The following is a 17,320-nucleotide window of genomic DNA, read 5'->3' as shown; positions in this document are numbered from 1 at the left end:
GCAATGCCACATGATAAATTTAGAATTACTACTGAAATCCCGCTCTTTATCTACCCCCCCCCCTTTTCTTGAAACAGAAAATCTTGGCAATGGAAGAGGCTTTGAATTGGGTGAAATACACAGGTGACTTAACGATTCTGCCTAAATTAGGAGCACTTGACAATTGTTGGCCTATGTTAAGTATTTTCTTTACTGAATGTGAGTATAAGTGCTTTAAACTGTTACTTTAGTCAATTTTTTTTCAAAGTGTAAAACAGTTGTTCACAGTATCATCATATAGTTGTGCATTCATCACCACAGTCAATTTTTCAACATTTTCATTACTTAAAAAAGTAAAAATAGGAATAAAAATAAAAGTAAAAAGAACACTCAAAATGTCCATATCCCCCTCCTCCATATTAATTTATTTACTTTTTGTCCCCATTTTTTCTATTCATTTGTCCATACACTGGATAAAGGGAGTGTGAGCCATAAGGTTTTCACAATCACATGGTATTTTAATCAGTTTTGAAAGGTAGTGTTTGGGCAAATGGAATATGTAGGTACGTGATTTCTTATTTATCTTAGGATTTTTAAACATGTTTTTCTCTTGTTATGAATGCCTGAATATGAGAACTTTAATCTTATAGTTAGTTTTAGTCTGTTTCCAGAAAATGTTTGGCTCTTCAGTAGATGATGACCAATAATTTGCCACCTCCACTGTGAACAGAGCACATTTTGCACTAATGACTTAAGTGTTAGGGAGAAATTAAGCTTAAATATGCAGACAGAGTTTTCTGATAGGTTTATTAGACACTGGGATGGTTATGTGGACAGAGGTTGCCCCCTTTGTTGTTCTGGAGGCCTTTACCTGTGGGCTGCATTTTATAGTGGAAGGCGAGAAGCAGGATCATGAATTGGGTACCCTGTGATGAGCTCCTTTCTGAGTCTCTCTTTCTCTGCTCTTTTCTTGATAATAGCCCAATATGGTAGCTCTTATTGTCCCTCTTTTACAAATGCATGAACTGATTCTCTGTGAGGGTGAGTGATACTTATGTACTCTAGTAAGGAGCAGAATTAGATGAGAAGTCACATGTGTTTGATCCCAAAGTTCAGGCTTTCCTCCTGTAATCACTCTGTCCATTAGTAGTAATTTACTTTATATGGTGACCTTCCCAAATCCTTTCTTAAATGTTAGATTTTAGCCCCTCCTTTTGTCTTGGAAATGAATATATTTGCCTAATGGCTTAACTATAGTTTTATTTCAATACAATTATTATTATTTACCACTTACTTTAATCCTTTTTCTAGAACTTAAAAAAGGAAAGTGTATGATAAACTTAATGTAAATCTTCCTATTGCCTGCTGCATTTTAATAGTTAAGTTTTTGTAAGAATAATACTTCAAATACCTTCTCATTTTAATATTTCATTCACAAGTCAAAATATTGAATAAAGACATAAATTCTTTAAATTCATTCATTTGCTGTATTGTATACATTTCAGAAAGTTGTTTTCCAGGTTCTTAGTTTCATACTTTTTTATTGAATGCTGTACCTGGTACACCATAGGTGTGCCAGAATGTTTACTGAATTGACTTGAGTAATTATGGGGCCTGTTTGGAACATGTTATGACAGAGCACTTGTAACTACAATTACAACTAATGTCATAATAAACACGTGGGCTTTTTTGTTGTTGCTGGAAATAAAAACTATTGAGATTAGATTAACAACAAGCAGTTAAACTAACGTTTGCTAAACCACTCGATTAGTTCTTTATTTTTTAAATATATTATTTGATACATGTAAAAGATTATATGAAACATAAGTTGTTTAGAAAGTGTAATTATAGAATGAAATTTATGGACTCACTTATCTAACCTAAGAATTAGAACATTACTGAATACCTTTTTTTTCTTTTTTACAAATGTTCTCTCTCTCTCCTAAAAATAATCTAGACAAGTATCATATAACCAAAGTTGTAACGGAAAACTGCAATTTGCTTGAAGAATTTAAAGCCCAAAATTGTGCAGAGTGTATAGAGGTGAGAATAAATATTTATTTGGGAGTATATTTTAAGACTTGCCTGTTAGAACTTTTGACACTCAGAGGGCACTAATAATAAAACTATTGTCTTGACAGTATAGAAGGAACTACTGTAAAATTGAACAATCTGAGGAAAAATTTTAGTAAATTTTGATTTGAAATGTTTACCCTTTTTTTGGAAGAAGAAAAAATATTTTGAGATCAGAATTTTTTAATGTTATTTTAACATGGTTAATTGAAAATTGAAATTTGATGTTTTTTTAAACTAAAAGATCTTTAATTTAGTTGAGAAAATATGATTTTTTTAAAAAACAGCTTATTGATATGTAATTCACATACCATATAATATACTCTTAGGAAATAGGATTTACTCTGTTTTTGAAAAAGGAAAATATTTAGTGATCATTGAATTCACTAACTAAACCTATGTGTGTATGATCCAGCTAATTTATTTTAGAAATTTCTTAAAAATCTGAGTTTTTTTTTTTAAATTAAATTCAGTTTTATTGAGGTACATTTACATACTATACAGTCATCCACAGTGTGCAGTCACCTGTTCATAGTACCATAGTACATAGTTACGCATTCATCACCCCAGTCTACTCTTGAACACCCTCCCTACACCAGAAAGAGTAAGAACAAGAATAAAAAATGAAAGTAAAAAAACAAACACCCAAATCATTCCCCCATCCCACCCCACTTTCCTCCAGCCTTTGTCCCCATTTTTCCACTCATCCATCCATACACTGGATAAAGGGAGTGCGATCCACGAGGCTTCTATGATCACACTGTCACCCATTGTAAGCTACATTGTTATACAATCGTCTTCAAGAGTCAAGGCTACTGGGTTGCAATTTGACAGTTTCAGATTATTTACTGCTAGCTATTCCAACACACCAAATCCTAAAATGGGTTATCTATATAGTACATAAGAATGTCCACCAGAGTGACCTCTCGACTCCGTTTGGAATCTCTCCGCCAGTGAATACCCACTTTGCCCCATTTCGCACCCCCCTTTTGGTCAAGAAGATGCTCCCAATCCCATGATGCTGGGTCCAGACCATCCCCGGGAGTCACCCCCTGTATTGCCAGGGAGACGTGCACCCCTGGGAGCCAGGCCCCACGCAGTGGGGAGGTCAGCGAGTCCACCCCCTGAGTTGGCTTAACTAGAGAGAGAGAGAGCCACATCTGAGCAACAAAGAGGTACTCGGGGAGACTCTTAGGCACAATTATAAGCAAGTTTAGCCTCTCCTTTGCAGTAACGAGCTTCAGAAGGGCAAGTCCCATGATAGAGGGCTCGGCACACCAAACTGCCAGTCCTCAATGTTTGTGAGAACATCAGCAACAATCCAGGTGAGGAAGTCCAACACCTCTGCATTTCCTCCCAGCTCCTCAGGGGGACCCTGCATATATATTTTTATTCTCTGTCCAAATTACTTTGGGATGTGTTGCTATTTCACACTAACCTATGCATACCTACCAGGTCTCACTTCCTATTCAAAGTTCCATTTATTATGGTGTTTGAAAAACTGACTGTAGAAGTTATATTGTTTAGAAAATATAGATCCTGCATCAAATAGATATCTGTTCCCTTGGTCTCAACATGGAAGTTGAAGTTTTAAAACACAGTCACCTTCGACCTTTACTGTTTGGCCTGATTTGCCCTAGTCTTAACCAGGTCTTCTTCATTCATATCTCTACTTGAAGTCTGGGCTGTTTTTTAGCTTTTTAACAGTTGCTGTATGTGCTAATACTGACATTCATATCTGCTGAGCTCTAGCTCTGAGTTTCAGGTGTTACACAGATACCCAGAGTTCCAGAGACTGATCAGGCCTGCACAAAGGGATCAGCATCTCAGAGTTTGGAGGTAGCCATTACAATTCAGGAATAGATTTGACTGCTGTAAGAGCTTAGGATCCAGGGACCATTACAATAATCGTTCCCCTAATAGGCCGTGCTCTAAGATTCAACTCTTGAGTTTACACATTGTAGTTAGTCCATCTTGGTGAGGCATTATAGTGTTTGCCTTTGTTTCTGGCACACTTCACTCAAAATGCTGTCTACAGGATCCATTCACATTGTTGCGTGTCTCTCAGCTTCACTCCTCGTAGTTGCTCAATATTCCATTACATGCATACACCACAGTTCACCCTTCTGTTCCTCAGTCAGTGCACCCTTAGGCCACCTCCACCCATTGCAAATCATGGATACTGCCTCCATAAACACCAGTGTGCAAATGTCCATTCATGTCTCTGCTCTCACATCTTCCAATTACATACCCCATAATGAGGTTGCAGCACCTTATGGCCCCCACATGTTTAGCTTTTTGTGGAACCACCACAGTGACCTCCAGAAAGGCTACACCATTCTGCTTCCTCATCAACGGTAAATAGGTATATCCCTCTCTCCTTGTTCTCTCCAACACCTTTATCCCTATTTATATTTTTTTCCTACAATTTTACAGTGATATATTCACATACCATACAATTATCTACAGTGTACAGTCAGTTCACGGTATCATCATATAGTTGCACATTTATCACTACAATCAGCACTTGAACATATTGATTACTAGGAAAAAAAGAAAAATCTGAGTATTTTGAAGTGAAATGTTTTGGTTATATCTATAGTATCTTTGATTCATATATATTCTTGCCATCTTGTTGCCTCTGGGTTTTGTTTTGTTTTGGGCAGTTAATCTAAACAACACTGCTATATGTTATTGATTCATATATTGTTCTTTAAATGCTCAGGTTTATTGAATGATATATCACAGTTGCTAATCTAAAAGATAGAATTCTGCTTTGCATGGATTTTTTCCCCTGCCATGTGAGAGGCTTTGTAAGATATTTAAAAGTGAGCCTCCCAAATACTGTACAGAAGAGGATAAATTGCTAGCAAATATTCATAAGGTGACAGTTTTGTTTACTTTTTAATATTCCTTTAACAAAATTAGCATTAAGTCATTAGAGATAAATTTCTTAAAATTTATTTCTAAAATATTGGGTATTGCAGTCTCAAAATTTACATAAATAATCCCCCAGTTTATTTCTAATAAGTAAAAATCTAGATCTATTTTTCATGGGTATTGTGGTTCTTGATTGTCTTTGAAGTTAATTGATGGTCTTCTTTCTCCTTGGTTTCTCAGCAAGGAGAACTAATGAAAATGAAGGGAAATGAAGAGTTCTCCAAAGAAAGATTTGATATAGCTATTATCTATTACACCAGAGCCATTGAATATAGGTAAGAGCAAAATAGAGCAATGAGATAGTTTTTATATGGCAGATCAAGATAGAATGCTAGTCAGGAGAAATAAAAGCAGGATGAAGAATTTGAGAGTATCTTCAATGTGCTCTGAAGAATAGATTTTCTTATCTTAAGGAATTTGAAGCACTACAGGTTGCCTAAGCATATGAAGTTAATCAAGTAGTATAACACAAGTGAGTCAGGCAGAATTTTGAATTTGGTTGTGCCCTGCCCCATTTTCTTTTTAGCTTTCCAATACTGAATTGTTCGTTCTATCTTGTTCTCATCTTGCTGTTAACTAACTCTTTTATAAATTTAAAACTAAATTTACTAAAATTAGTAACTAAAAGGGTTAGTTACTAATAACCCATTGAGGGATTTTGCTTTTAAAGAGGAAACTTTTTAAGGCTAATGGTTGGAATTGTTGAGAGAATGTGTGAACCCCCTTTCTACCTTGAGTTCTGTGGATTCTGCTGTTAGAATTTTGTAGTATTCCTCAGGTGTGCCTTGGACTCTGCTTCTACTGACAGTCTTAGCTGGGCTCCCTGACTGTAACAGCCGTCTTGCCTTGCTCATCTCTGGAGGGGATGAGTGGATCAAGTTAGCATGCCATATCTGAAAGGCTGCTGCTACATTCTTCTGAGGAAGAGGTGGAAGAAAGGGAGATTAAGTTCTTCAGATAAAGCTAAAAAAGGCAAAATCTGACATGATGCCATTTAAATTACTGTTGCCATTTACTGGTTTCTTTGAATTCTTTGTCAAGGTTAAACAGTCCTGACTTACATAAGTAACACTCTTCTCTATGGTTATGGCATACTTCGAAGTTATTCAGGTTTTAAAATCTCTCCTTTCATTCTCATGGTGGCCCTGTGAGCTAGACAGAACAAGTAGAGTGATCTTCATTTTGAACACAGGAAGTTTAGGTTGATTGGAGCAAAGTTAAGGAGGTAGGAAGTGAAGGAGCTGGGATTCCAGTTAGGACTCCAAATCTGATATTCTTTCTACTCTGCCACATAAATGCAAAGTTTCTGAAGTAGTTTTTTCAGGCCTTATATTTTTTGTGTGGTTTTTGTTTGTTTTATATGTGATGTATTTTACTAACTAGAGGTTATTTCTTTTAAAGACCTGAAAATCATCTTCTTTATGGTAATCGAGCTCTATGTTTTCTTCGCACTGGACAATTGAGGTAAGTTTCAAATCTGTGATGTTAGTTAGAATACCTTGATCACTGAATTGTGTACTCTAAGTACTCATTTTGGGGAGACATTTTTGTTTTGCAGGTATCCATGAGAATCTTTGAAAGTTCTTTTGCAGAAATAAATGGTTAAAAGAGAGCTCTGTGGGCTTTATACCTAATCAGTAGTGATAGCAGCAGCTGTTCAGATTGAGTGTAGACCATATGCTATGTGTTATTTTAAGAACTTTACATACATTATTTAATTCTCATAGCATACCCTTAGTAGGTAGGTAATGTTATTCTCTGCATTTTACATGTGGGCAAACTCACATAGCTCGTAAGAAGTGTTGCCAGGGTTTGAGCACATGTCTTATCTGATGATGTCAAAGTCTATGTTTTTAACACCTAAATATACCACCTCCTTTTGCTGTGTTATTTAGTTTAGTTCTGGGGCAGTCTTTGCCACACGTTTGTTTCCTTTATTTATCTTGGTAATGAAAAAAGTAAATGCCCTTCATAAGTGAAAAAAAGCAAAGAAATTTAATGATGTAACTAGGTAGTGAAATTATAATTAATTCTTGGTTGCTTATGTTGAATTCTATTTATTAGTTGAGAAAGATTTTTGATACTGTACCATGACTATGTCCTCTAGTTTTTAAATTTTAGGACAAAAATTATAGGCATTGATATTGATTAGTGTAGATTGTTGGACCTAATTATGTTTTGTCTTACTGTAAGAAGGATTTAAGGTAGCTTAAAGAATACATCCACACAATAGAAGAATAGTCTCAACAAAACAAACTAAAAAGCCAAGTTAGAGCCTGGGGCTCTTTGGAAGAAAGCTGCATAGGCATAAGGTGCTGCAGGATTATTAAAGCTATTTTTCATATTTGCTCCTGACCTTCCTGTGTTCCAAAATAAAAAAGTTGACAGATACATACTTTTCATTGTCCATGAAGAGAGAGGACACCAGTTGTTCAGGAGAAACAGTGTTTTGCTGGCGTTTTCTTCTAGAAGAAATTTCTTATGGCTTAGAAGTGATAGTAATTGGATGACAGAGTAGAGAATAGCATTGGTAGCATTCCTCTCTGCAGCAGGCAACATGAAAGCACTTATGTGGGGATCTGAGTGGGTGGCGAGTAGGGAAGATAAGGTGTTCCAAGTATGTAGGTTTAAAAAATAACCTTTATTGTGTTTTTCTTTTATTATAAACAGAACACATTCTCATGGTAGAAAATTTGGAAAATACAAGAATTTGAAAAGAAGAAAAAATAATGACCAGTAATCCAACCACCTTGGAGAATACTGCTGTATTTAACGTTATGCAGCTTTTAGATGGCTTACGCCATGGACAGACCGAGGCTATGTAGACTAGAGGAATGGATGGGCTCGATACAGTCTTCCATCAATACCACTGTCCTTCACTGTTTCTGACAAGAAGGGAGCTGCAAATGTTTTTAGGCTATTGTCTCTGGCTAGGTCCAAAATTGCAGATAGTATATGCTGATTGAAGGTGCATTTGTATGTTTTCAAGATCAGATGAATAGGCTGACAACTTGGCTAGTCTCTTGTGGAAACTGAAGTGCCTATCTGAAACCTTGACTGGGTCATCATCCCCATTGCCTGGGAAACCTCCCAGAGCTGTGAGGCAAACGAGGGTGTTTCTGCCCTGTGTTGCGCGTATTGAATGTTAGATAAACAAGGAGGATCCTCCTAAAATCCTGCTGCAAAAGGAGGTGAATCAAAGTAGAAATACAGAAGCAAGGTCGCCTGATAAAGTAAAGGCCAGGAGCAGGGTTATGGATCCATTCTTGTACCTCCTTCCTGAAGGTGTAGCTTGTGGTTCAACACCATCTTAAGTTTTCACCGGAGTCAGGTCCAGAGCCTTTCATAGAGAATCCTTTGTTCTTTGTTAAGCAAGCAACAGTATTTATTGGATGTCTATTAAATGTTCCAAGCTTTATACCACACTGAGTTTGCTTAGTGTTTCCTACTTTTTCACGTTTTTATCTGACTTGCTCAATGATGTGTAGGGATAATGTTTTCAGAGTTCATAGTACATGTAACTACTGATAAAATGACTAGATGATGTGACTTAAGAAAATAACATAGGAGAACCCATGCCCTGAGAAGGGATTTTAGCTGAGTTCCCAAGGTCAAGAAATTTTGCAGCTCTAACATCAGAGGGGATAGAGGATCTGCCTTAGCAGTCTGGCTGAGCATCTGTGAGGCCAGCTGGGCATAAAGGACCCAGCCTCCCTACTCCTCAGCTGTTCCCCCACAGCCAGGCTTCCTTCCTGCTGCTTTAAACACAAAAATTGAGATGTTCAAAGAGATCAGAAATGTAACAATTTAAATTAATACCAAAAAAGAGAAAGTTGAAAGTTGTAACTTCTAAAATAACTTAATCTAAAAGATTAGAAAATATAAATGGAAACATTTTTTAAAAGAGACAAGATTCAAATAAAAAGCCTGTGGCAAGATTAATATCTTGGAGGGTAAAAGTAATAATAATGCTATTTCTTACAACTGCGTGGTGCTGTTCTGAGCACTTGACTCTTGTTAAGTCATAAAACCCTCACAGCCCTGCGTGGTAGGTGCTACTGTCTCTTCATGGATTAAATGTCCAAGGATATGAGGTGGATGTGATGGAGCCACAGTATGAGCCCAGGCAACCTAGGTCCAGGGTCTCTGTTAATCACTTTGGAAAGGTGATAAAAGAATAAAAGGGAAATTGAAAGTTAAGACTGATTAAAAAAAATAAACAATTTATAAAGAAATGTTTACCCTCACAGCATGTTCAGATTAAAATCTCAGATTGGCAAACTTTAAAAAGCTGCATAGTACCAAGTGTTTGAGAGGATGTGGAACAAAGGAAACTTTCATCCTTGGCTGGGAAAAGTATAAATTGGTATAGCCACTCTGGAGAGCAGTTTGGCAAGGTGAAGATGCTTATACTCTGCAATCCACTTCTGGACTCATAACCCTCCGAACTCAAATATGTCCCCAAGAAGAGACGGACAGGCTTTCATGCTAGTGTTGTTTGTAAGAGTCAAGAAATGGAAACAGTCCCCATGTTCCCTAGTAGAGGACTGGATAAGTTAATTACGGTGTAGTCATACAATAGAACTCTATTTAATAGTTACAATGAATGTAATGTTGAGTGAAAACAAGCAAGTTGCAGAATATGTACAGCACAATGCCATTTATATCATGCTTAAGAACATGCAAAATTGTGCATATCATAATTAATACATAGAATGTACCAGCATTATTTATCAAATGCATGGGTACGTTAAACACTAAGGGAGTGGCAAACTCGGGGAGGAAAGAGGAATTGGCGATTGGGGGAAGAGGGTACTCGGTAGATGACAACTGTAACAAATTTTGAAAAAAGATCCGAAATGAACCTGTGACAATATTAGGATCTTGCCAAGCTTGCATGCAGTTGGCACAAGGGTGCCCATTAAGATAATCTGTAATTTTAGTGAAACTAATATTTGAAAAAGCAATGCTCCTTTTATGGCTTGCAAAGTGCTTTCAGACAATGTGGCTTGAGAGACTCAATAAATACATCCCCTTCCCCTCCCTAGTCCAGAATTGGTTAAGAGATGCGTACAGAACTTCGGCAAATGATCACATACCGCCCTGATGGTTGACACAATAGTTGAACGAAGGAAGAAGAGGGTTTGTAGGGAGAGTGGGACCCCTTAAGATTTTGGAGTTTGACGTTTCGGATGATAAGTTCTCGCGGGGGATTGGGGAGAGCGGTGGCTGGGGGTATAGGGGGGCGGTCATTGACGCATTCCCCGGGCTCCGGTGGACCCATTAGTGGACGGGTGACGCACCGCAGTTTGACACAGTACAGTTTGACGCAGTGCAGACTGGTGCACTGCGGTCAGTCTTCACGCTCGGCGCATGCGCTAGTCGGAATGCGCTCTTCGCTGTCATTGGTCGCGGCTAGGCTGCAGTGTGCGCGCATGCGCAGAACGGTGGGGCGGTCTACCGAGGTGGGCCGATATTGCGTAATCGCTCCCTCGGCTCCTGCGGGGACGTCATGGACTGTACCAGAAATACCAAGGATGGGGTGTATAGAGATATGTATATATATTTTTTGACGTAGTTTGACTTGACCCAGGTTCTTTAAAGCGGGTAGAATAGAATTATTCTTATTTTACTAGGTGAGGAAACATACCCAGAGAGGTTAAATAACTTCTTGAGGGACGCAAGGATGGTCCCTGATTTGAATTGGACTTAGCCCAGCTCTGGTGATGCAGTGCTCATGTTTTTCCATTAAGCACTTGCTTTGTTGCGTGAAAGACCAGGCAGAATCATGTCTTCGGAGATCTTCCCATCATGCGAAAATGGTGCGAAAACCCCACACCACAGTAATAGCAAAAATTATGCATGGATTAGATGTAGATAAGATATGTACTGGAAATCCTTATGAAATGTATTTACTTTTCGGATTTCCCTTTCAGTGAATTTTTTCCTTTGTTTTATTTTTCTGTATTTTCCAGATTTTCTATAATGGACATATATTAAACAGACAATTCAAAAAGTACAAATAGATATGCAATGTGTAATACTTATAATAAAGAATGGAAATGTTAAAATATTGCTTTTTTTCTTTTTAGAAACGCACTTGGTGATGGGAAGAGAGCCACCATTCTGAAGAACAGTTGGCCAAAGGTAGGTTTCTTTTATATTTTACTTTGAGCAAATAATGCTGTATGGTTTTGTGAAAAATCTGTTTACAGGATGTTTATTCATATGTGAAAATGCTAGACTGATACAGGAGCCAGGCAGATGTGCACTGTCATCTTTGTTGCTGATGCAGTTGTTAGAGAACAAGTAGGATGGAAGGATTGGGGCCATAGGTAGAATGGGAATGCTTGAGTTACTGATTTTGGCATTTGAAGGATTTTGGATGGTGATACGCAGTGCTCACAGATGTGAAAGGGAAATCTTCAGTTCCATAATCAGAAAGGGGACTCTTCGCCATGGCGGTGAGCAAATGAGGGGCTTGGAAAACACTAGCACATAGGGACATTGAAGCATTGGAGGGTATCACTGCAACTGGGATGTTAGCATTTGTGTATTCTGGATGGATTAAAGACCTGGGTGTGGAAAATGAACCTTAAAAATTTAGAAAAAATTATAGGAGTCTATCTTCATAACCTTGAGGTAGGGAGGGGTTTCTTAATAACACACAGTGTACAAAACCCTGACAAATTTTAACTATCTCAAATTTAAAAATTTCTGTATGTCAGAGATACCATGAATGAAATAGTAGTCTGGGAGAAGATAATTTGTCACATATGTAACTGATGGGTTTTGTATCCAGACTATGGAAAGAATGCAAGTAAGTAAGAAACCCAGTAGAAACATTCATTTTGCAGAAGAGGAAACCTGAATGGCCAGTAGAAATATGTTCTATTTTAATAATTAAAATGGTAGGGAAGTGGTACAGAGATAGACAAATGACCAGTAGAGCAGAATGAAGACCCTCCAGACAGATGCCATACAGATGAATACGTAAAACAATGAGAGAGATTGTTTCGGTTCTTCAGACTGGCAAAAATTTAAAAAGGCTGATAGAATTATTTATTGGTGAGGGTGGGTTACAACAGGAACCTTCAGTAAATCCTGGTGGGGGTGTAAATTGGTTGCAGCCAACTTGGTGAGCTGTATGACGTGCATATGCCATAATTACTTGATTCTTAACCTAAGTGCGTGAAACCCAGAAAAATGCTTGCAGATGTTATTGATCTGTTAAAATCTTCTGTTTCTTCTTTTGAGCCAGGTTAGGTAATCAGTGTCACTACAGTGGCACATGGCTGCCAATACCTACCTGTCCATTAATAGAGCAGTAAATGAATGTGATATTTTCACTTGCTCACAGTCCTTATCTATGTGATCTGCTGCCTATCCTTTCCCTGTGGACGTTTTCCCCTGTAGCACTCATGATTTAACAAGTTACATGTAGTGACGATCTTGTTTTTGTGTCTGTCTGCCAGTGTGATGTGAGCACCATTTTTTTGGGTTTGTCTGTTGGCTTGCTCTCAAATCCTGCCTAACAAACCACCCGGCTCTTAGTGGGCCCTCATTAGTATATCTTTGCTGAATTAGTGAATGCATGAATTGAATACTAGATTGCAGTTAAAATGAGTTCACGGGCTTTTCAACATGAATAGATTTTAAAAAGTATTAAATGATAAAAGCATAACAGGCTGGAAAAATATCTGTCAAATGCATGCTAACATTTGTGTATGCGCAACGAGAGAAGGAAAAGAGATCAGAGAAGGTACAAAGATTTCAACCATTATCTGTATTGCTCTATTTCTTTTATTAAAAAAGAATCTGGCAACATGATGCCCATCGTTTTTTTAAAAATTAGAGTGTCAGATTAGACACAGAAAGACATATGTTTCAGACTTCATTCCTGGCTTCACATAATTTGTTTTTAAACCCAAAGTGAGTAGAATCACAGAATTTTAGAATCTTAGGAAGCCTGTTACTTCCATTACTACTCAGTAGGTAGACTTTGTCAGATTCATTGTAGGGGTTATTTTTGTTTTTTTTTAAAATGTTTTCTGAAAATGAATTTTTTTCATTCATGTTTCTATTATAAGCAGCACAGAAGGGTACAAATTTAAAGGGAAAAATCTGCCTTTTAAAAAAAGGACAGCTTACTTCCCCTTCCCCAGAAATTGTGGTTCTGGTAGCTCTGATGTATATCTAGGAGTCAGGATTTGTAAAATTCTCCAGGTAGACTTCTGCATACAGATTTTGGAATCAGTTTTTAAATGCGTCATTTTTACAAATGGAGAAATTGAGTACCAGGACGGTAAAGTGATTTTTGCTAGGCGTCATTGGAAGTGAAAAGCAAAACTGGGTGATGTTTCTCTCGAGCGTGATCATTTTGTTCGCCATTTTGTTCAGCCATTTCATGCTGCGTCATTCTTGTGCTAGAAGCAGACTCTGCTCATCACTGAACCTGGCATTTGGCGCTACAGATATTTGTAGAATAAATGCAAGATATAATTCAGAATACAGAAACCCAGGCCATGGTACTGGTTTTCCAGTATTTCTATTTCTTTTTTTTTTTTTTTTCCCTTAGTTGGAGTGTTCTGTTACGTGGTTGAGTATAAAAAGATTTGTGTTGGGTTTGAAAATATACAACCAATAGTAAGTATTCAAAAAATTTTTGGTAATTGTATAGCTAGGCAATTTTTCCTTTTATTTTTACCAAAAAGGAATGGTCTTTGAAGGATAGTTTAAACTTCAGAAGCAAAAATATACTGTGCAAGGTACCTTCTTTATTGTATAAGAAATATGTTATGTTAGAATTAATTATGAGCCTGAGTCTATGGATTTATGCCTCTACCATATCAGCTTATGTACGAAGGTAATCTAGAAGTTTCTGCATGAAGGTCGGCCATGCTTTCTTCCATCTTTCCAGATAGAGAAGATCAATTCAGTATCAACTGTCTTACTCATGTTTTTAGGCTTTAGAGAGGTTGAATCTTTGTGTCCTGAAGAGTGAGAATTTTCATGTTATAGTCAACAGGTATCTGTTGACATTTCTGTGGGTAGAACCTTTTGATGGATATTATATTGGAGATACACAAATAGCTTCACAAATATCCTCAAGAAGCTTTTAGTTTTGAGGGATCAATATATCCTTTGTTTGCTAGTGACAGAAACCCAATTCAGATTTGGCTTAAGTAGAAAAGGAATTTTATTGGCTCATGTAACTGAAGAATCTAGGGATTTGTTTCAGGGATGTTTGGATCCATGCCTGTACACAGTTTTCTTTCTGCTGTCCGCTGTGCTTACCTGTTTGTCAGCTTCATTTTCAGGCTTTTTTCTCTAAGCATTTCATTTTGGATGGTTTCATTTGTTGTCTTCAAGTTCACTGCTGTTTCCTTCTGCAATGTCTATTCTGCCTCTATTTCCCTTCAATGTATTTTTCATCTTAGATATTAGATGGTGCCAAAAGGAGGGGATGCTGGGCAGATAACAATGTGGAATTTCCACATATGTCATAGAGAATACAGTAGTGTCAAAGAAAATTCTGTTGTTATTGCATTCAAAAACCTCCCAAGATACCTTTAAACTTAATTCAGACAACATCAGTGAGAGGTCTGAATAAGCTCCTCTCTCAACCACCAGTTAAACTGGGTTTTATAGGGCTTAGCAAAGATGACCCTTTAAAAGACAAGAAAGGGGGAGCTGGAGGGAGAAAAAGAAATAAAGCTGTGCAGTTATCTAAACTTCAGAGATGTCATGTGCCTAGGAGATAAGATTTTTTTTTTTTTTTTTAGGATTTTATGAAAAGGGTTTATTTGGTTACAAATTTACAGTCTGGAGGCCATGAAAATGTCCAAATTAAGGCATCAACACAAGTATACATTCACCAAAGGAAGGCCAATTAGCATCCGGAAAGCCTCTGTTACCTGGGAAGGCACATGGCTGGTGTCTACTGATCCTGGGTTGTGTTCCAGCTCCTCTCTCAGCTCTTGCACATTCTTCAAAATGTTGCTCTTTGGGCGTTTTGTCCTCTCTTAGCTTCTCCAGAGCAAACTCTGGGCTAGCATCTCCAAAGCATTAGTAAAAGTCTACTTTCAATGGCCATCTCCAAAATGTCTCTCTAAGCTGCAGCACTGAGATCCTTCTGTTGGTGAGCTCTTTTATAGGACTCCAGTGATTAAATCAAGTCCCATGCTGAATGGGCAGGGCCACACCTCCATGGAAATAATTTAATCAAACGTATTACCCACAGTTGGATGGGTCACAAGATAAGATTTTAAAAGTGAGAAACAGTGTCTGGAACATATATGAGAGATCTCTTTATCTTCTTGTACCTTGGGTGTCATGAGATATAGGCTCTCTACCCTTTGGGTTAAAACAGAGTTTAACCAAATGCGATCTGACTTGGGGTCTGTGATCTGAGCCTAGAGAGTCTGGTAAATAGGGCGGGCAGCACCACCATGAATTCTGCACTGCACTGAATAGGCAAAGGTCCGTGTGATTGTTTCTGGCTTTGTGTGGGTCACTTATTTCTGATGTCATATTTTCTCCCTCCCCAAGAGGGGCCTTAAACTATTCTAATTCTTATAGAAGAACTTCTCAGATGGAGATGTGCCTAAAATGGGAATTTAGTTTGTGAGTAACAAGACAAGGAGGGTTGGTTGAGTTAGCCCCAGGTTTAGTAATGTTAGTGCTCCAGATAAAAAAGCTGATGCTTGACAAGGAAGATCTCCCAAAATTTATGAATGGAACCAACCAGGACCAGGTTCTACAGCAAAAACAAAACAAAACCGTGGACAGAAAACTACCACTACCAACAACAACGAACCTCCTGATCACTGCAATTAAGAGTAAATCACCAGTTTTCAGGTCTTTTTTCTAAAGCCAGAACTACACTTAGAAATAAAATAATTGAAAGCTGAGCTAGGCTGTTGGATTGGGGTGGGGGGAATCTAGCCTGGATGCCCCCTGTCTGTGCCCAGGCTCTTTGGAGGTGGTGGAAACAACTGAGCAACTATTATTACCTTGTATTTTTTTAAAAAAAGTGTTATTTATAATGAATGTATTTTATAATTTATTTGGCACAAAATAATAGATACTTCATTCTTTATTAGTAAAATATAACAAAGATTGAATTCTTTTCTTTGCTGGGGGTCCCAAATTCTCTTAAGGAAAAATATTAATCCATGGTCAGTTGTTAAAAATTATTTGCTTATTCATAACTTTTCACTTTGTTCATTTGGTAATTATGTTTCCTGAGAGGTATCAACATTTTAAGGTATTTTTCATTGATAGTAGTTGAATCTAACATCTTAGAGAAACCAGTAATCAAGCAAAAATTTTTTCTTATTTATCTTCTTTAACTTAAGTATACTTTAAAGAAAGAATTAAATGTATATTTTTGGAACAGGGTCATTATCGTTACTGTGATGCTCTTTCTCTGCTGGGGGAGTATGACTGGGCTCTGCAAGCAAACATAAAAGCCCAGAAACTCTGTAAAAATGACCCAGAGGGAATCAAGGATCTCATTCATCAGCATGTAAAGTTACAGAAACTCATAGAAGACCTCCAAGGTATTTCACCTAAGGTTCTTTTGTTTACAGTTGAATTGCCTTTAAAACATATGAAGGTGGGTTTTTTGGATTAATGGAGGACCATAAATAAGTTCTCAGATGATTTGTACTTATTTTGTTATGTGGTCTTGATCTTGTCACTTAAGTTTTCCATTTCTGTCTGTGCAGAATTACATTGGTGTTCTATTTCATTAGGTAGTTATCAAATGATTTGTATATTTTATTTGAAAAAGCAGCCAAATTATGACTTGTTATTCTGTAGAAAAATATGCCTTCTAGAAATTTTGAATCAAGTATAAGCTTTTTGAAACAAAATAATTAAAATGTTTTCCCCTCATTATTAAAATTATTTCCTAAAAATAAATCCCCTTCAATAGAGTTGCTTGATGTTTTGTACCAAGCGTGAGGCTAATTCTGTATCATGCTGAACATATATAAAATAGAAATTGGCTGTGCAGACTGAGAATCACAGATTTTCATTCTGCCCTTTTTTCTCTCACGTCATTTTGTTTTCTCCAGTACCTGGAATTCCCTTATGTTCAGCGTATGGGTCTTTCTGTTTTTCCTTCCTTTGCTTGAGTATTGAGTGTCTTATGGAGCTGAACTGAGCAGATACATTTCCTTAGCAGATGATGTCATCCAACATAACATGATTATGAGATTGTGAGCTCCTTAAAGACAAGTACCATCTCTGATTCACATTTACATATAGCATTTATCTCAACAATATGCACATGTAATAGGATGTCAAACAAGGTTTGCAT

The 17,320-nt window shown here is 37.3% G+C and overlaps 1 protein-coding gene across 1 annotated transcript in view; it reads left to right on the top strand.

The window, feature by feature from the left end:
- TTC3 (tetratricopeptide repeat domain 3) overlaps positions 1 to 17,320 on the top strand; it is a 117,919-nt gene that overhangs the window by 20,020 nt on the left and 80,579 nt on the right. The window contains exons 7-12 of the mRNA XM_037831591.1: positions 78 to 198; positions 1,937 to 2,022; positions 5,173 to 5,267; positions 6,394 to 6,456; positions 11,085 to 11,139; positions 16,394 to 16,556. Coding sequence (XP_037687519.1) covers positions 78 to 198; positions 1,937 to 2,022; positions 5,173 to 5,267; positions 6,394 to 6,456; positions 11,085 to 11,139; positions 16,394 to 16,556 — 583 coding nt within the window. The remainder of the gene's footprint in view (positions 1 to 77; positions 199 to 1,936; positions 2,023 to 5,172; positions 5,268 to 6,393; positions 6,457 to 11,084; positions 11,140 to 16,393; positions 16,557 to 17,320) is intronic.

The sequence above is a fragment of the Choloepus didactylus genome, chromosome 1 (genome assembly GCF_015220235.1).
Source record: "Choloepus didactylus isolate mChoDid1 chromosome 1, mChoDid1.pri, whole genome shotgun sequence".
Classification (NCBI taxonomy): domain Eukaryota; kingdom Metazoa; phylum Chordata; class Mammalia; order Pilosa; family Megalonychidae; genus Choloepus; species Choloepus didactylus.
The sequence above is the reverse complement of the archived record's forward strand: the minus strand, read 5'-3'. Positions and strand labels throughout refer to the sequence as shown.